Source organism: Schistocerca serialis, chromosome 2, assembly GCF_023864345.2.
Source record: "Schistocerca serialis cubense isolate TAMUIC-IGC-003099 chromosome 2, iqSchSeri2.2, whole genome shotgun sequence".
In the NCBI taxonomy this organism is placed as follows: domain Eukaryota; kingdom Metazoa; phylum Arthropoda; class Insecta; order Orthoptera; family Acrididae; genus Schistocerca; species Schistocerca serialis.
Window position 1 is genome coordinate 795226172 of NC_064639.1, and position 16356 is coordinate 795242527.

Sequence of the window (16356 nt, forward strand, 5' to 3'; positions counted from 1 at the left end):
GCTCACGACCGTGGGAAATGGCTGCGACCCATGGCATGAGACAAAGGGCAGTTTCAACTTACCAAGTACACTGCGACAAAGAATAGCTAAACAGGCCCCTTTGGTGCATCTACACGTGTATTCCGCAGCGTAGGGTACCAGAATCATTAATTCCTCACTTTTCCATTCACAGGTGGTGCGCCGGAAGTAAGTCTGCACCGTTCCGTGTATCCAATAATTTCTCTTGTTTTTAAACGCACGCTGAAGGAAATGCACACTATTGACCAGTTGGCACGCTGTCACAAGGTTTAGGGAGGCTGCCCACGTTCCCCGTATCTAGTCTTACTTGTAGCCTCACATAGAAGTTTGTTCTGCATTTCTACTACGTTCTCGAGCTTGTGAAACCAATCCCAGGCGAAGCGCGCAGTTTGTCTTTGAAGCATCTGTATCTCTTCCGTTAATTCAAGTTGATATGGATGTCAACCCGACGAATAAAACTCAAGAATTTAGCACAACTATGGTCCAGGAAACAGAAAAACCTCACTGTTAACGTGCCCTTGCGAAGTTCGGAATTTCTTCATGGTTCTTGAGAAATTGAATTATCTGAAATATGGTGAAACTTAGGAAATTCGAAACGCGATCAGTGAACAAAGAGGGTGGCATTTGAAACCAAATTTATTCAGAGGAGCGATTTTTTAATTTTAGTAATAAAGCCTGAAGCAGAAACGCCATTATTTCTTGCGAACAGAGGAAAATATCGTAGCTATCTGGCACGACTGTCAGTGTAACTGTAACGCGCAAAATCTATGTGTATGTGGGACCTGCCATAGATAATTGCGAAGGATTTCAAGAGTAAACTAGCTTGAACATCTAGGAACGTCACTCACTCTCTTGTTGTAACATCAACCAAGCAACAACCTATTGCTCTTTATTGTGGGTAGAAACAGTGCACACGAGATAGGTTCGATTTAAATTAAACGAAATTTATGAAGAAATTCAGAAGCGCTGGAAGTTGGCTCCTTCGGGTGCTACCTGAAACCATTGAACGTAACTACTCATAAATGTGTCCCCGATCAAGAGAGACCAATTAAACTGGTTAAAGGAAAAATTGAGATTCCCGTCCACGATACGTGGAGAAGCATGCTAATTTCATGGATTCATATTCTTGAAAGTAATGGAAGAATGAAAAATCAGGAAATATATAGAGACGGAGCTGAAGTTAAGACTGCGTAAAGAGGAGGATGTAAATCTGCCGTATCCTTTTCATAAAATTATTAGGTTTATATCACTGGCATATAATTATTTCACAGGTATTCTATTTAGAATAATGGCTCTAAAAGGAAGTAAAAGCTGTGGGGAAGTAAAGGTGATTAATTTTGTAAAACGATGTTACCACATTAACTCTGCTTCTCAATATCAGTACAGAGTGAAACGGCTGAAATGCATGTCGACTTTCTGATTACTGTTTCAATGTGATACCGTGATAGATAACTGTGAAGTTAGAGCTATAACGTGTTTCTTTGCAGCCGCACCATACCATTTGGCAGCTGGCCGTTGTAACATATTGTTTTAGGTAATTAAATGAAACTATATGCCGGCCGGAGTGGCCGTGCGGTTCTAGGCGCTACAGTCTGGAGCCGAGCGACCGCTACGGTCGCAGGTTCGAATCCTGCCTAGGACATGGATGTGTGTGATGTCCTTAGGTTAGTTAGGTTTAATTAGTTCTAAGTTCTAGGCGACTGATGACCTCAGAAGTTAAGTCGCATAGTGCTCAGAGCCATTTTTGAAACAATATGATACCAGTGACCTTTCCCAGTCTCAAATATTTATGATGTATATATGATGATTGAAGCGACGGAAATCCCGGCCTTGGTACATATTTTCAACCGTCGCTTCAGTCTGTATATACACATTTCAGATAAATGGTTTCAGCAAAAGAAATTTAAATGCTGGATAGAAAATTCACTCTGGTATTAATGTTGTCGTTATCCTGAATGTTTGTTCAGATTAATATCAAAGTTCTGTATAGTATTACCTCGAATATGTTCAAACGTACGATCATAAACTATTTACTATGGCAATGGAACGGAGACATTCGCTCTGTTGAATGTGTGTGGAAAAATCGGATGTTGCGATAGTGAATGAGCTATAGCATTTTTTGTATCGATTAGTTTAAGTAAACCTTAAGTAAAGCTGTTCTCAATCCTGGGGTGTTTTGAACACCGCAGTAGAAGTGCTTTACTAAGAGACAGTTTGCTGGAGGTGGGATGCTATTGGCTTCCTCCGACTACTGAACTGATTAACCCAGCCTGTTAGGCCTACAGGGGAACCTGCAGGTAATATGAACACTAAGCCATGTTGCAACTAGACATTTTTCAGATATAAACCCATTGCATAAGCGAAAGAAGCGACGAGGGACAGGAATGAAAGATCGGACTGTGAATCAAATCCTGCCCATTCGATTTACGGTTTGATATTAACTCACTCCGACAACAAGACACATACTTAGGAAATCCATATTGTTTGTACAGCGAAAACCAGTTTGGAAGTGTCCACCCGTCTTGCCTTTAATTTAGCTTAGTAGCCATAAATCACTTCAGGCTAACAGCGGGTCGCGCGGGGTGGCCGTGCAGTCTGAGGCGCCTTGTAACGGTTCGCGCGGCTCCCCCTGTCGGAGGTTCGAGTCCTCCCTCGGGTATGAGTGTGTGTGTGTTGTCTTTAGCCTAAGTTAGTTTAAGTTAGATTAAGTAGTGTGTTAGCTTAGGGACTGATGACCTCAGCAGTTTGGTTCCATAGGACTTACCACACATTTCCATTTCCTAATGGCGGGATCGATCCCTGAACAAGAGACGAGCCAACGGTAAACCGCACCCTCAGCCTAAAGAAACAATGCTGTTTTCCGCGTCTGTAATGACCAGGACGACGACGAAACAAACTATACGCTTCGGTCCATCCGCCCCTCCTACCTTCCGCCCACCCGACTGAAAAAGAAATTACTGCTTCCTCGACTAGGTTTCAGAAACAAGATATCAGAATCCAAATAATCAAGTTTTACCCCCGCTGTAAAGCTGTCAAGTAAATAGAAAACGAAATTGAAACCTTTGAAGTACGAACAGGCAGCCAGTTATTTCCGGCGTAATTATAACGAGTCAAAGTGGAAAGCGAGAGTAATGGAGGTGTTCCTCTGACATCACGTTTCTAAGTCAGGCTGAGAGCGACACGCATAGGAAAAAAATGAAATAAAATTAAAAGGGAAAGAAGAGATATAGGACTAGAGAAAAGAAAAGAGGAGGGGCAGACAGGAATATTCCTGACGAGAACGCATAACACACAGTTAACTAACAGTGTGTGTGTTTCCGTGACGTCAATTACCTCCGCAGAGGGGCACTCAATCAACGCTTGTGACGTTACCGATCTCCGAACGGCTGCGCGACATCTCCATCATAAGCCACGGCAGGGAAAGCGCTGTCGCTTTCTACAGCACGGCGGTCGTAAACGTTTAACAAATTTTACAGCCAGTTAGGGGCCGTAAAGTGAATGAGTATCGCAGCTTAGGCAAATGACAGCAGTGGCGGCGCGCGCACGCACGACCTATCACGCCCCGCCGCAGGCGAGCAGATGGCAGCCGACTCCGGCAGTAAGTAGCCCGTAGCGTGCTTCTCGCTTCGGTGCTCTGTGCGTGCTAACGAATACTGGCAGTTAATTATGTGAATGTGTGGTCTGTGTTCTTTCGGACCTGTCCGAAAGAACAGACACTATGCGTTCGTATAATTCATTCTCCTCCATGGGCAATGGATCCACTTTCTTCAGTGCGGATGCACAAGTACGTCCGACCTCCTGCGATAATCTCAAGAACAGCGAGCATGGAGAAAATGGACAGGCACTGCGGATAGCTGGCGCCCGGTCGGATTGTGGTTCGGCCGTGAGCGTGCCGAGATAGTTCGTGCAGTTGCGGTAACACTGTGTCGCGGATGGCACTGGGTTCGAATCCCGGTCGTATCTGATTCCGCGATGTCCCGAAGCAGCTGACATCAATAATCCCTTCCCTTCCCTTCCCTTTACTTTCTCCCCCCTCCCCCCCCCCCCCCCGCCCCACCTTCAATTTTCCATACAATCGACAGTTAAGATGGCTACTGAAAACTGGACCTATGACGTCTGCAGCTGCATGTGTGTACGGCGAGAGCAGAAAAATAATGTCTCGAAAATCTTGAGCAGTACAGCTACATCTATACTCCGCAAGTCACCTTCCGGTGCTTGTTGGAGGGTACTTTGTGTACCAGTATCACTTCCGCATTTTCTGTTCCAGTCGTGTATGGTTCATGGGAAGAACGATCGCTTGTAACCTCTCTGTAACTTTATCTTAATGGTCTTTTCGCGAGATATACGAAGTAGGAAGCAACACATTGGTTGACTCTTGTAGGAATGTACGTTCTCGGAACGTGATACGGAACGCCTCTGAAAATGGTTCAAATGGCTCTGAGCACTATGGGACTTAACATCTGACGTCATCAGTACCCTGGACTTAGAACTACTTAAACCGAGCGAGGTGGCGCAGTGGTTAGACACTGGACTCTCATTCGGGAGGACGACGGTTCAATCCCGCGTCCCTAAATCGCTCCAGGCAAATGCCGGGATGGTTCCTTTGATAGGGCACGGCCCACTTCCTTCCTCGTCCTTCTCTAATCCGATGAGACCGATGACCTCGCTGTCTCGTCTCCTTCCCCAAAGAACCCAATTAGAACTACTTAAACCTAACTATCCTAAGGACATAACACACATCCATGCCACTGGAGTTGGTTGAGCATCTCTGTGACGTTTTCGAGGTAACTAAATGAAATCTGTAACAAAACGTGCTGCTCTTCTTTGGATCTTCTCTACTTCCTCTATCAGTCCTATCTGGTACGGTACTGATGTACCGAGAGTATTTTAAGCTACTACCTTTCCTGATGGACTATGTTTCCTGAGCATTCATCCAATGAATTTGTCTGGTATCAATCTTACACGTGATTAATTTTGTGTAGTAGTTGCACTTAAAATCGGTCCATACACGTGCTCCTAGATAGTTTATGGAAGTAAATGCTCCCAGTGGTTGTTCTGCAATTGTGTAATGATATAATAGAGCGTCTTTCTATCTATGCCTTCGAAATACTTTACATTTGTTTAGTTAACGGTTGACTACCCTCCCTTCAGCAAGTGACGATCCTCTGCATGTCTTCCTGCATTTTACTCATTTCACTGCAATTTTGCCCCTCGGAGTGGCCGCGCGGTTAGAGGAGCCATGTCACGGATTGCGCGCCCCTTCCGCCGGAGGTTCGAGTCCTCCCTCGGGCATGGTTTTTTTGTGTGTGTGTGTGTCGTTTTTAGCATAAGTTAGTTTAAGTAGTGTGTCAGTCTAGGGACCGATGACCTCAGCAGTTCGGTCCCTTAGCAATTAACACACATTTGAACAATACAATTTTCTAGCGTCGCGATTTTTGTATACACAACACCAGAACTGCAAAAAGCCTCATAGAACTTCCGACGTTATCTACTATGTCATCTATATATAATGCGAAAACTACTGGTCCTATAACACTCACCTGGGGCATGCTCGAAGTTTTACGTCTGAAGAAGACTGTCCCCCCACTTCACACTTGTCGCTGCACATGAAGCGCAACCATAATTTTGATGAGAAACCTCGCTCTACCGAGCTGATAAAAAAATCAGTAACAGTAGAGGGGAAAAAGGCTACGTAACTAGAGTTACAGCTGTACGCCACAAGTCAACTTATGGTGTATGGGGAGCGGTACATGGGTGCTAACATCACCTTCTCCTGTTCTATTCGCAGCCGGCCGGAGTGGCCGAGCGGTTAAAGGCGCTACAGTCTGGAACCGCACGACCGCTACGGCCGCAGGTTCGAATCCTGCCTCGGGCACGGATGTGTGTGATGTCCTTAGGTTAGTTAGGTTTAAGTAGTTCTAAGTTCTAGGGGACTTATGACCACAGCAGTTGAGTCCCATAGTGCTCAGAGCCATTTGAACCATTTTGTTCTATTCGCAAATGGTGCACAGGGAGAACTACTGTTAGGAAGCTTCAGTATGAAATCGAATTTCTCTGGTTTTCTGGTAGTGGTTATCCTGCAAGATATATGAGAAACTTTAACACACTGGTGTGCAAAACTTAAGGACGAAAGTAAATTTGACGCAATGTATCACCGCCAAGCGAAATAGCTCGACAAAACTTGGAGCATACATGGAAAAAACATATTACAGAACATAGCTTAAAGAAAAACGCAATGAAATGAGTAGAAATGACGCTTTTATTCAAAGAAGGTAATTACACTGAAGTTACCATGATTCATGATGGTCCCCTGGAAATTACAAAAGGAGGGACATGGTTATTAACAGGTTGTGCCACCACCACAGATGGCAACGCTTGCATGCTCTGCAGTGTGCTCTCATGCTGGCCGTAAGGTTGATAGTGAGCTCTTGTTGTAGGACGTTTCATTTCTTCATTTCTCTACCAGTGCGATTGACAACTACTGGATGGCCATTGGTGCATATGAACGTGCTGCACTGCGACTTCCCAACTCATCCAACACGTACTCGATGTGATTTAAGTCGTTGAAAATCCTCTCGATGCAAGAGGTTCCCCACTAGGACGGTTCGATACGGTCGCACATCATCATTAATAAAAATGAAGTCGAGAGACGATTAACAACCGTGTAGCCTCACATGAGGGAGAAGTACAGTTTCAGCACGTCCATGCAACATTATGCCTTTCCCTACCACAACACCCGAGCCCCAAAATGATCATGCCTGACAATGGTGGACGTACCGCCATATGACGAGAGGTAGGAAAGAGAGATCAGAAATGGAGCGAGTACGAGCCTAATGTTGCGGATTACATTCTTTATAAATCAAGGCACCGCTGTCACGTCAGTGCTTTACGGGCTTCCTTCGTTCCTGCTCTAGTTGCTCGAGTAGACGAGTCTGGGAACCGTGGTGCTGCGGTCGCTTCATACTCGTCGACTCGTTTTGTATGTATGTCAATGTAATTATTAGACATTCTCTGAACGGATATTAAACATTAAAGTAAAAAACTTCCTGGGAGATTAAAACTGTGTGCCGGACCGAGACTCGAACTCGGGACCTTTGCATTTCTCTGGCAAGTGCTCTACCATCTGAGCTACCCAAGCACGACTCACGCCCTGTCCTCACAGCTTTACTTCTGCCAGTACCTTGTTTCCTGCCTTCCACATGGTAGAGCATTTGCCTGCGAAAGGCAAAGGTCCCGAGTTCGAGTCTCGGTCCGGCACACAGTTTTAATCTGCCAGGAAGTTTCATATCAGCGCACACTCCGCTGCAGAGTGATAATCTCATTCAGGAATATTAAAGTAAATTTACGAGGAGGTGGGACATTTTGTGACATTTCGACTCGCACTTGAGAATGGTCATAAAGCAAAAATCACGATTGTGTGAAATAAATGAATAACAGTCTACAGTCTGATGGAGGAAATTTCTTTCAAAATGGTTGTGTATGTAAAGGATTCAAGAGGCGAGTCTACGAGCACACGGAGACGGCGAGTTCGGAGATGACGTCACACGACTCGCTGGCGAGCTTAAGGCGAGTATACGGGGCTCATTTCTGATCTTTGCTGGGAACACGTAATGCATCCAGGAACACCGTCGAGCATCTAGGTTTTGGTGGTTCCGGTGTTATGGTGTGAGAAAACTTAATGTTGCGTGGGCGTACTAAACAGCAAATGTTTGAAATGTCCCTGATGGATTTGTTACTCACGTGACATACAAAGATTAGTCCACTTTCGAAGTCAATGAGCTCCCCTGGCAGGCCTGTAAGGGCGGTAACTGCTTCTGTATGGACAACACAATATTCCCTGCCGCCTTTTAAACTGGCGGGTCTGCCTCTCGTGACATCTAGTCATCAATTCCGCATTACATAGAGGTGTCTGATACAGTAAATCCTGTCATTTCGACATCCCCTGTAGTGTTGTCGTGCATTGATGATCACGTTAATTGAAGTTCAGCTGCTCTTTGGTATGGATTTCATTGGATAGCTGAAGAGGGTTAGTGGGACTTCTCTGACACACACTCTCTATAAATTGCGACGAAAGCGGTGTTGTTTAATACGTGCGAATAATGTGCTTGCAACATAACGAGTGCTTATAATTAAAGTACAGTACTCACAGAGGTCCAGTGTGGGCTGTACTTACCGTATGACAGTGAAACTATAGAGATTAAAATTTTACTTTTATATAGTTTTTTGTTTGTCTTTCTATATTTAATGATGATGTTTTGTTGGGATGACATGAAGAATAGATAAACTCTTCATTATTATATCATTGACTTATGTTTGTTGTTTTGATCCATAATTTATGATTATAAGATTAAGTTACCTTAGGGATAACAGCGTAATTGTTTTTGAGAGCTCATATCGAAAAAGCAATAGATATTCTATGCCGTTAATGCAGATCCGGTTTACGCGTGGAAAAATGAGTTCCAATTTTGGTCACCAGGTGCAAATCTGGCGCTGTGAATCCAACAAAAACGTGTAGAAATCTTTCAATATGTAATCACGAAGGAGGCGTGGGCAAAAAGAGTCAAACAAGTGAGAAAGGCATAAAGTTGATTTTATTGTTAGCCCCCACATACACAGTTCGTTCAATATGAGCACCGGAGAGGCCAACGAGGTGCCGTGGAGCGCCAGATCTGCACCTGGTGGCAAAAATGGCAACTAATTTTTTTTCTTGTTTACATCGCTTCAGTATTAACGCATTAGCATATCTACCATACGAAAATTACAGCCGACACGGGACCTCCATGAGCAGCTCCATTTCAATTATGACCACCCGGTATTTTGCTGCCAATGTCTAGCTTATAGCTGCACTGAAATGTAATTCCTGAAAGATAAAACGCGGGGATCGCACGCAGAGCCTACGCTCTGAGGGCAGCAGCGTAACGCCTCGGGTGGACGGCCCTTTTGTTGTTACGTGACTTGAGGCAGGCGGCAGACGCGGCAGGTGTGCGAGTCGCAAACACGGGCGCTGCGCTGGTCTTTCAGCGAACGCTGTCGCTGCGATAAGTGAGAAAACACAGCTCGTCTTGCGAACGCGCCGTGTGCATCTCTAGCCGCAGGGTGCGCAAAAGCTGTTGCACATAAACCTGGCAGCATAGGTGAAATAGTAGCACGTTCGTCGTCTTCTTCTAAGGGCAACGCCTCGTTGTTGTAACCTTAGCTCTTTCTCCAAGGCAGTTCAGCTCCCTTGATGTCCACATACGAGGGCCTATTGAACAGAAATGCCTCCTAATTTTTAATGTGAAAACTCTTAAAGCTTTTTAAATAAAAAAAATGTTATTAACATTCTACATCTTTATTTTCCACGTCCAGGAATTTACACCGAAGAGTCAAGGAAACTGGTACAGTTGCCTAGTATCACGTAGGGCCCCTGCGATCACCGCTGAAGTGCCACAACACGACGTGACATGGACTCGACTAATGTCTTAAGTAGTGCTGGAGGGCACTGACATCATGAATCCTGCAGGGCTGTCCATAAATCCGTAAGAGTACGACAGGGTGCAAATCTCTTCTGAAAAGCACGTTGCAAGGCATCCCAGGTACGCTCAATAATGTTCGTGTCTGGGGAATTTTGTCGCCAGCAGAAAACTCAAAACAGTGTTCCTGAAGCCACACTGTAGCAATTCTGGACGTGTGGGGTGTCGCATTGTCCTGCTGAATTGCCAAGTCTGTCGGAATGCACAATGGATATGAATGGATGCAAGTGATCAGACAGAATGCTTGCTTACCTGTCACCAGTCAGAGTCGTATCTATACGGTATCAGAGGTCCTATATCATTCCAACTGCACACGCCCCACACCGTTACAGAGTCTCCACCAGCTTGAACAGCCCCTTGCTGACATGCAGAGTCCATGAATTCATGATTCATGAGACTGTCTCCATTCCCGTACATGACCATCCGATCGATAGAATTTGAAACGAGACTCGTCCGACCAGGCGACATGTTCCGAGTCATCAACAGTCCAATGTAGGTGTGTGGTATGGCATTGTAATGCTAGAGGAGAGGCTGTATGGTCTCTTCGAATATTACACGCTACAATTCGGCGCTGTCTTGCGGTTGAGGGATGCAACTTGCGTCAGCGAAGCCGGAAAGTCGACCGATAAATATTCATGTCATCTAATACCTCAACCGATACTGAGAACGGAATAAAAAAATCGGAGACATTACTTTTCACAGCATATCCTCGTACGTTATGAGTCTTACGACGTTCTCCAGGTTGACCTGGGAACGTGTTTCACTTTCTGCGCCGAGCGGGGTAGCCGTGCGGCTGAGGCGTCTTGTCACAGTTCGTGCGGCTCCCCCTGTCGGAGATTCGAGTGCTCCCTTGTGCGTGTGTGTGTGTGTGTGTGTGTGTGTGTGTGTGTGTGTGTGTGTGTGTGTGTGTGTTTGTTTTGTCCGTAACACGCTAGTTTAAGTTAGATTAAGTAGTGCGTAAGCCTAGGGACCGAGGACCCAGCAGTTTGGTCTCATAGTCCTTATCACAAATTTCCAATTTTCCACTTTCTGCTTCGCCCGAAGCAGCTCTAATATGTTGGCTCCACATCTGCTTTTCTTCCATCCACTGAATTAATGACCTCTGTTGAACTTTCTCCACACCTATTTTACGTCCAATCGGAACCTTTTCGAGTTTCGAAACGTTCAGCATTCATTCAGTAACATTACAACGCGACCTGGATCAACGTTTTAATAAAAAGGTTTGCCGTTTGTTGCTTTGTACCTGCGAAGGCGACAATTTTTTTCCTACGTAGGCTTCCACTGCTTAAAAGGACAATACTATTTTAGCTTTGCTTAGGCTTCCATTGCTTACAAGTACAACACTATTTTAGCTTTCCTTAGTGCATGTGACACGATGGGACTGCCTAGTTGGTGTGTGTACCTTGTTCAATCGTGAAAAAAAAAAAAAATAAAAAAAAAAAAAAAAGATTTTTGAAAGAGAGCTTATGGTATTGTCTGTGGATGCACACGTATTACCTGTGCCCCTCTACACACAGCTATCAGCGTTAACAGTAAACAATGACTTCCTGGGCAGTCAATCGGTGGTTGGTAGCGTTCAAAGCCTGTGCTTTCCAGCAGAAGACACGGGCCAGAGGCTAACTGTCGCTGGCCGAAGACATCCATGACTTTGCAGGCTCGACATATCTCAAAGTTTGCACTGGTATAATCACATACCACTCCATCTTCACTGATGTTCAAAATGGTTCAAATGTCTCTGAGCGCTATGCGACTTAACTTTAGAGGTCATCAGTCGCCTAGAAGTTAGAACTAATTAAACCTAACTAACCTAAGGACATCACACACATCTATACCCGAGGCAGGATTCGAACCTGTGACCGTAGTGGTCGCTCGGTTCCAGACTGTAGCGCCTAGAACCGCACGGCCACTCCGGCCGGCTTCACTGGTGTCATACCCATCGATCCATTCATTTCATTTCGGTGAATCTGATTAATTTCAATCATATGATTATTCCGAGAGCTATGTCATCCCATTTTCTATCACTGGCATTCTCCCCGAGAAACTGTTGGGGACCTGTTGTCCAACGAGTCTTACGTATTCAGAATTTTCTCGCAGATTATTCTAGGCAGTCAGTGGATTCTCTCTTAGTAGATCGGGTTAGCAATGATTGTGCACAGCGTGGTGACTTCTCCGACATCGCGGCCACCATTTCTACGAATTTAAAATTCATTCTCGCCATTTCGACTGATTCATCGAAACTACTCTTGAATCCGGCGACCCCTCGAGAGAAACCTAACAGCACTAAGAGTAAGCAACGACTTTCCAGGTAGGCAGTCCGTGGTCTGTTGCGTCCCAGAGTGTATACTTCCCCTCAGAAGAGAGGGGCCAGGGGCTGACATTCACTAGTTGCCTTAACGCTTCTATACTGACACGTGTTGCGAAAAACAATGGGTTAGGCAACAGAAATAAGTTCCGCAGATTACGTAATGAGAGCGTGGATGCCACAATTTGGTTTACCTTTAATTATCCACTGATCAGTACAATTTTCATCTAGGTGAATTCGGAAACATAGTTTTTAATGTGTAGCAATACCATCGCACATGAAGTAAGTCCATTTGTGATAGGTCACTGAACGCTGTGTGCCAGTTCTTGCGAACAGTTCATAAATGCAGTAAATGACAAGAGTTATGAGCGGATTCTTCAGCTAATGTACGACGTGCCTCTGTCTCGCAACTTTAGAAATGCTTACATTACGAGCCATATTGATATGATGCTATCTTCTTAGTTTCTGTTGAGCAATATGATCCCTGAGTGTTGTCCAGTGATCCAGATTTCTAAGCCCTTGTCTGGGGGAGGTATGAATCCCACAGCTTCCGTTATACACGAGGCAGAGCTAATAACAGCCCTCCTGCCACGAAAAGAGCTGTCTGTGCAGTAGACAAATGCCGACTGCGATGAAATGTACACATTCAACGCTCCAGACACGACCCGTAAACAAACCCTCAGGCGTCGTCTCCTTAGCGACTGACACCTGATGCTACTGGACTGCGGGAGAAAACAACAGAAGAGCGGGCCCAGGAGTCTAGGAAGTAAGTCTGTAAACACGGGAGGGCAACCGCCCAGTTGGCGGGACAGGGCGGGACAATGGAGGGCGGACGCGAGCGTGACCGCGCACGTAATGAAGGAGATGGGCTCGGGCCTGGTGTTTGCGGAAGGCGGGCTCCCGGTGGCGGCGAGACGAGAAAGTGCCGTGTCCACGTCCGTGTCGCTTTCGAGGACTTCCATTCTGGGCTCCTCTGGAGGTGGGGTGAGGCACCACCCTGTCCTTAGCGAGGAGGGCTCTGGTGTGCGCCAGAGAAAGCTGGCTGGATGGCCTGCCCCAGAGAAGTGGCGTGCGCCAGGCTCTTCCATCGGGGCGCGACCGCAGGATGGGCTCGGTGGAATCAATGAGCGGCGCCCGCCGCCGCACGGAATAACCCGTACCATGATACGAGAGTGCAGCGCGTAGCAGAGAGAACTGCTCAAATTCTGGCGTCACATCCTGACGTAATACGTTTCGGCCATTGTCCCGACCTCTAGGAGAAGAGTCTACGAAGATAGTCCAATACCTACAGAAAGGCCTACAATGCAATGAGGGCGGCATTTATAGCAATACATTAACACAAAAACAATTAAAAAATTGAAATAAATTTACAAAATTTCGGGAAAAAGTAGTACGAAGCTCAAAAATGCTAGTATATGTAAGCATAAACAGCGTGTCTCAAACGTTTTGGGTGAAATTGAAACAGGTTCAAATGGTTCTAAGCACTATGAGACTGAACATCTGAGGTCATCAGTCCCCTAGACATAGATCTACTTAAACCTAACTAACCTAAGGACATCACACACATCCATGCCCGAGGCAGGATTCGAACCTGCGACCGTAGCAGCAGCGCGGTTCCGGACTGCAGCGCCTTTAACCGCACGGCCACTTCGGCCGGCGTTCCAATTTGTTCCAAAAGGTTAGAGATGCCCTGTATAGGGGCGATTGAAAATTTTGCGTTTGAGGGCGTTCCTGCAGCGGATATGCAACGTAGCTCGACTCCGATGCGCGTATATAAGCACCGACATGAAAGGATTAGTGTGGTATACGTGGAAACATGAACTATGGCGATGTTAGTAACAAACACGTCCAAACAAGACCGAATTGCTGTTATTCCTTTTTTGGCTGCCTGAGGACAAATATCGATAGACATCCGTGGGAGAATGAAGAATGTGGAATGGTGCGCCAAGTTCCGTGCTGGTCGTGGTTCGACACAAGACAGTGGTTAATGTGGGCCAGCCTCATACATTACAGACAAGTGGCAGACTCTCGACCACCCGCCCTGTAGTCCCTTATCTCTCTCCTAACGATTATACAATACTCTGTGTTCATGTCCTTCCGCATTTGGTGTTTTCTTAGCGTGATGAGGGGACCCCGCCCTAGACATGAAAAACACCCCCATTCCGTAATACCACCTCCTCTGTACATCACTGTTAACACTACACATGATGGCAGGTAAATTTCTCCACACATTTGCCGAACCCGTCGCTATCCTATCGATTGCCAAAGGGTGTAGTGCAATTCGTCATTCGCTATCACTCCTTTCCAGTCATCCACTGACAAGTGGTGTCTCCCTTTACACCAGCTAAAACGTCGCTTAGCATTAACTACCGCAATGTGTCCGTTATGAGGACTTTCTCGGCCACTGTACCCCATTCTTTTTAATTCCGTACTTATAGTCATTCTGTTAGCTAGACTGCTGGCAGCGCGTTGGAACCCAGAAGTGATACGTTCCGCTGATTTTATGTGACTTTTTACAAGCATCCTCCGCAATGCTCGACGGGCTCTGTCCATCGTTACATGGGGTCTGTAATGTTCCTTAGCGCTTCCACTTCACAATCATATCACAAACTGCAGAACTGGGCAGCATTAGAAGGGCTAAAATCACCCTGACGATTATTTTTTTTACAGGTGACACCCAATGCCTGGACCACATTCGTAGTCACTGAGGTCTCCTTGACCGACCGATTCAGCTGTTACTGCTTGTCTAGTTACAACCCCATCTCCTTTTACACTGGCGGGTCCGCCTCTCGTGACATCTAGTGGTAAACTGTGCATTACGAAGGGGTATTCGGATACTTTTCATCAGACAGTGTATTGTGATTGTAAGACTTCGTATGCATGATGATGATCTGTACACTCGAAACTGGTAACAATAATAACAAAGATTTTTCGTAGCAACTGATAATCTTGTGCTGGGGCCTTTGTCCTCCCCCCCCCCCCCCCCCCCCCAGGATGGAATTAGTGTATCCCAACTATCTGCGTCTAGTGTAAGCCATGAAATAGTGCGAACGTTTTTCAAATGCCTGCGAGTCGTGTAACTGAGGCTGGACGTGGGGACCAGCCCAGTATTCACTTAGTGGGACATGGAAAACCGCCTAAAAACCACATGCAGGCTGGCTAGCACAACGGCCCTCGTCGTTAATCCGCAGGGTGGATTCGTCCTGGAGCCGGCGCTCCTTCCTGAGTCCAGGAAGCAGCGCGTTAGCGCTCTCGGGTAAACTGGCGGGTTTTTCGTAGCATCTGATAGTGGTGCAGTATAGTTTTCCATAATTATTCATAAGCAATACGATGCCAGCAATTGAAATTATTCAAATATGTGGCAAGTAAGTGCAGTAAATAAACGAGACTCACCTGACGACGAGGACGACGAGCTGGAGGAGGCGATGGAGCTGACGGAAAGCGGCCGCGTCACGTCGAGGCAAGTGGACAGCCTCTTGGCGGAGGGGGTGGCGGGTGCGTGGGTGGAGGTGGGGGCGGTGGCGGCAGCCGGCGGGGGCGGCGCTGCGGGCGGCGGCTCTGTGGGGGCGGAGGGCGTGGGCGCCGCCCGCCCAATCAGGGAGTCGTACATCCCCAGCAGCGTCGGCACCAGGTCCGTCGACGTGCCTGCAACAGCGACAGCGGATTCCAGTCACACACCTCGTGTCGTCTCGAGAGCTGGTCGGTGTGAGGCAGGACACGTAAAAGTCTGTTTAAACGGGACATCACGGATCGGAATGTCAACACAGACTACAATGCATTTCAAAAGGCGGCATTCACACAGGCCGTCAACGGATCGTCATCGTCTCTCGAGAAGTAAGTTTCGGCATCGGCATTGACAGGTCGGAGATCAGCATCGTCCGCTAATATTGAAAGTTAACGTATCCACGCCGCATTCAGTCATGTTATAGTAGTGGTGTTTGTGCTTTTATGTCTCTTAATCATTATTTTATTGTTTGCTTCGATTTCGTGATACATTGCGAATGTTCCACGAGGACTTGCATATTTTTCGTATAAGTGCTCTTCCGCAAAAAAAGACAAAATACCTGAAGGTTAAATTTACAATATGTAGCCAAAAACAGCATAAGAAAGTAATGAGAAGTAGCAGAAATGAGAACAGAAGGAAACGTAACATCATGATTGACGGCGGTCATGAAGTAGATGAAGTTAAGGAGTTTTACTACCTAGGCAGAAAAATAACGAATAATGGACGGAGGAAGCATGACATCAAAAGAAGACTAACACTGGCAAGAACGGCATTCCTGGCTGGGAGTATTAAACATAGGCCTTAATTTGAGGAACGCCGGCCGCTGTGGCCGAGCTTCAGTCCGGAACCGCACAGCTGCTGCTGTCGCAGGTTCGAATCCTGCTCTGGGCATGGATGTGTGTGATGTCCTTAGGTTAGTTAGGTTTAAGAAGTTCTAAGTCTAGGGGACTGATGACCACATATGTTAAGTCCCATAGTGCTTAGAGCCATTTGAATCATTGTTTGAATCTGACGAACAA

At 46.2% G+C, this 16356-nt stretch overlaps 1 protein-coding gene across 1 annotated transcript in view; it reads right to left on the bottom strand.

The window, feature by feature from the left end:
* LOC126458032 (uncharacterized) overlaps positions 1 to 15340 on the bottom strand; it is a gene marked incomplete at its 5' end in the record, with an annotated part of 169760 nt that extends 154420 nt beyond the window's left edge. The window contains one exon of the mRNA XM_050094821.1: positions 15226 to 15340. Coding sequence (XP_049950778.1) covers positions 15226 to 15340 — 115 coding nt within the window. The remainder of the gene's footprint in view (positions 1 to 15225) is intronic.
* Positions 15341 to 16356: the final 1016 nt, after the last annotated feature.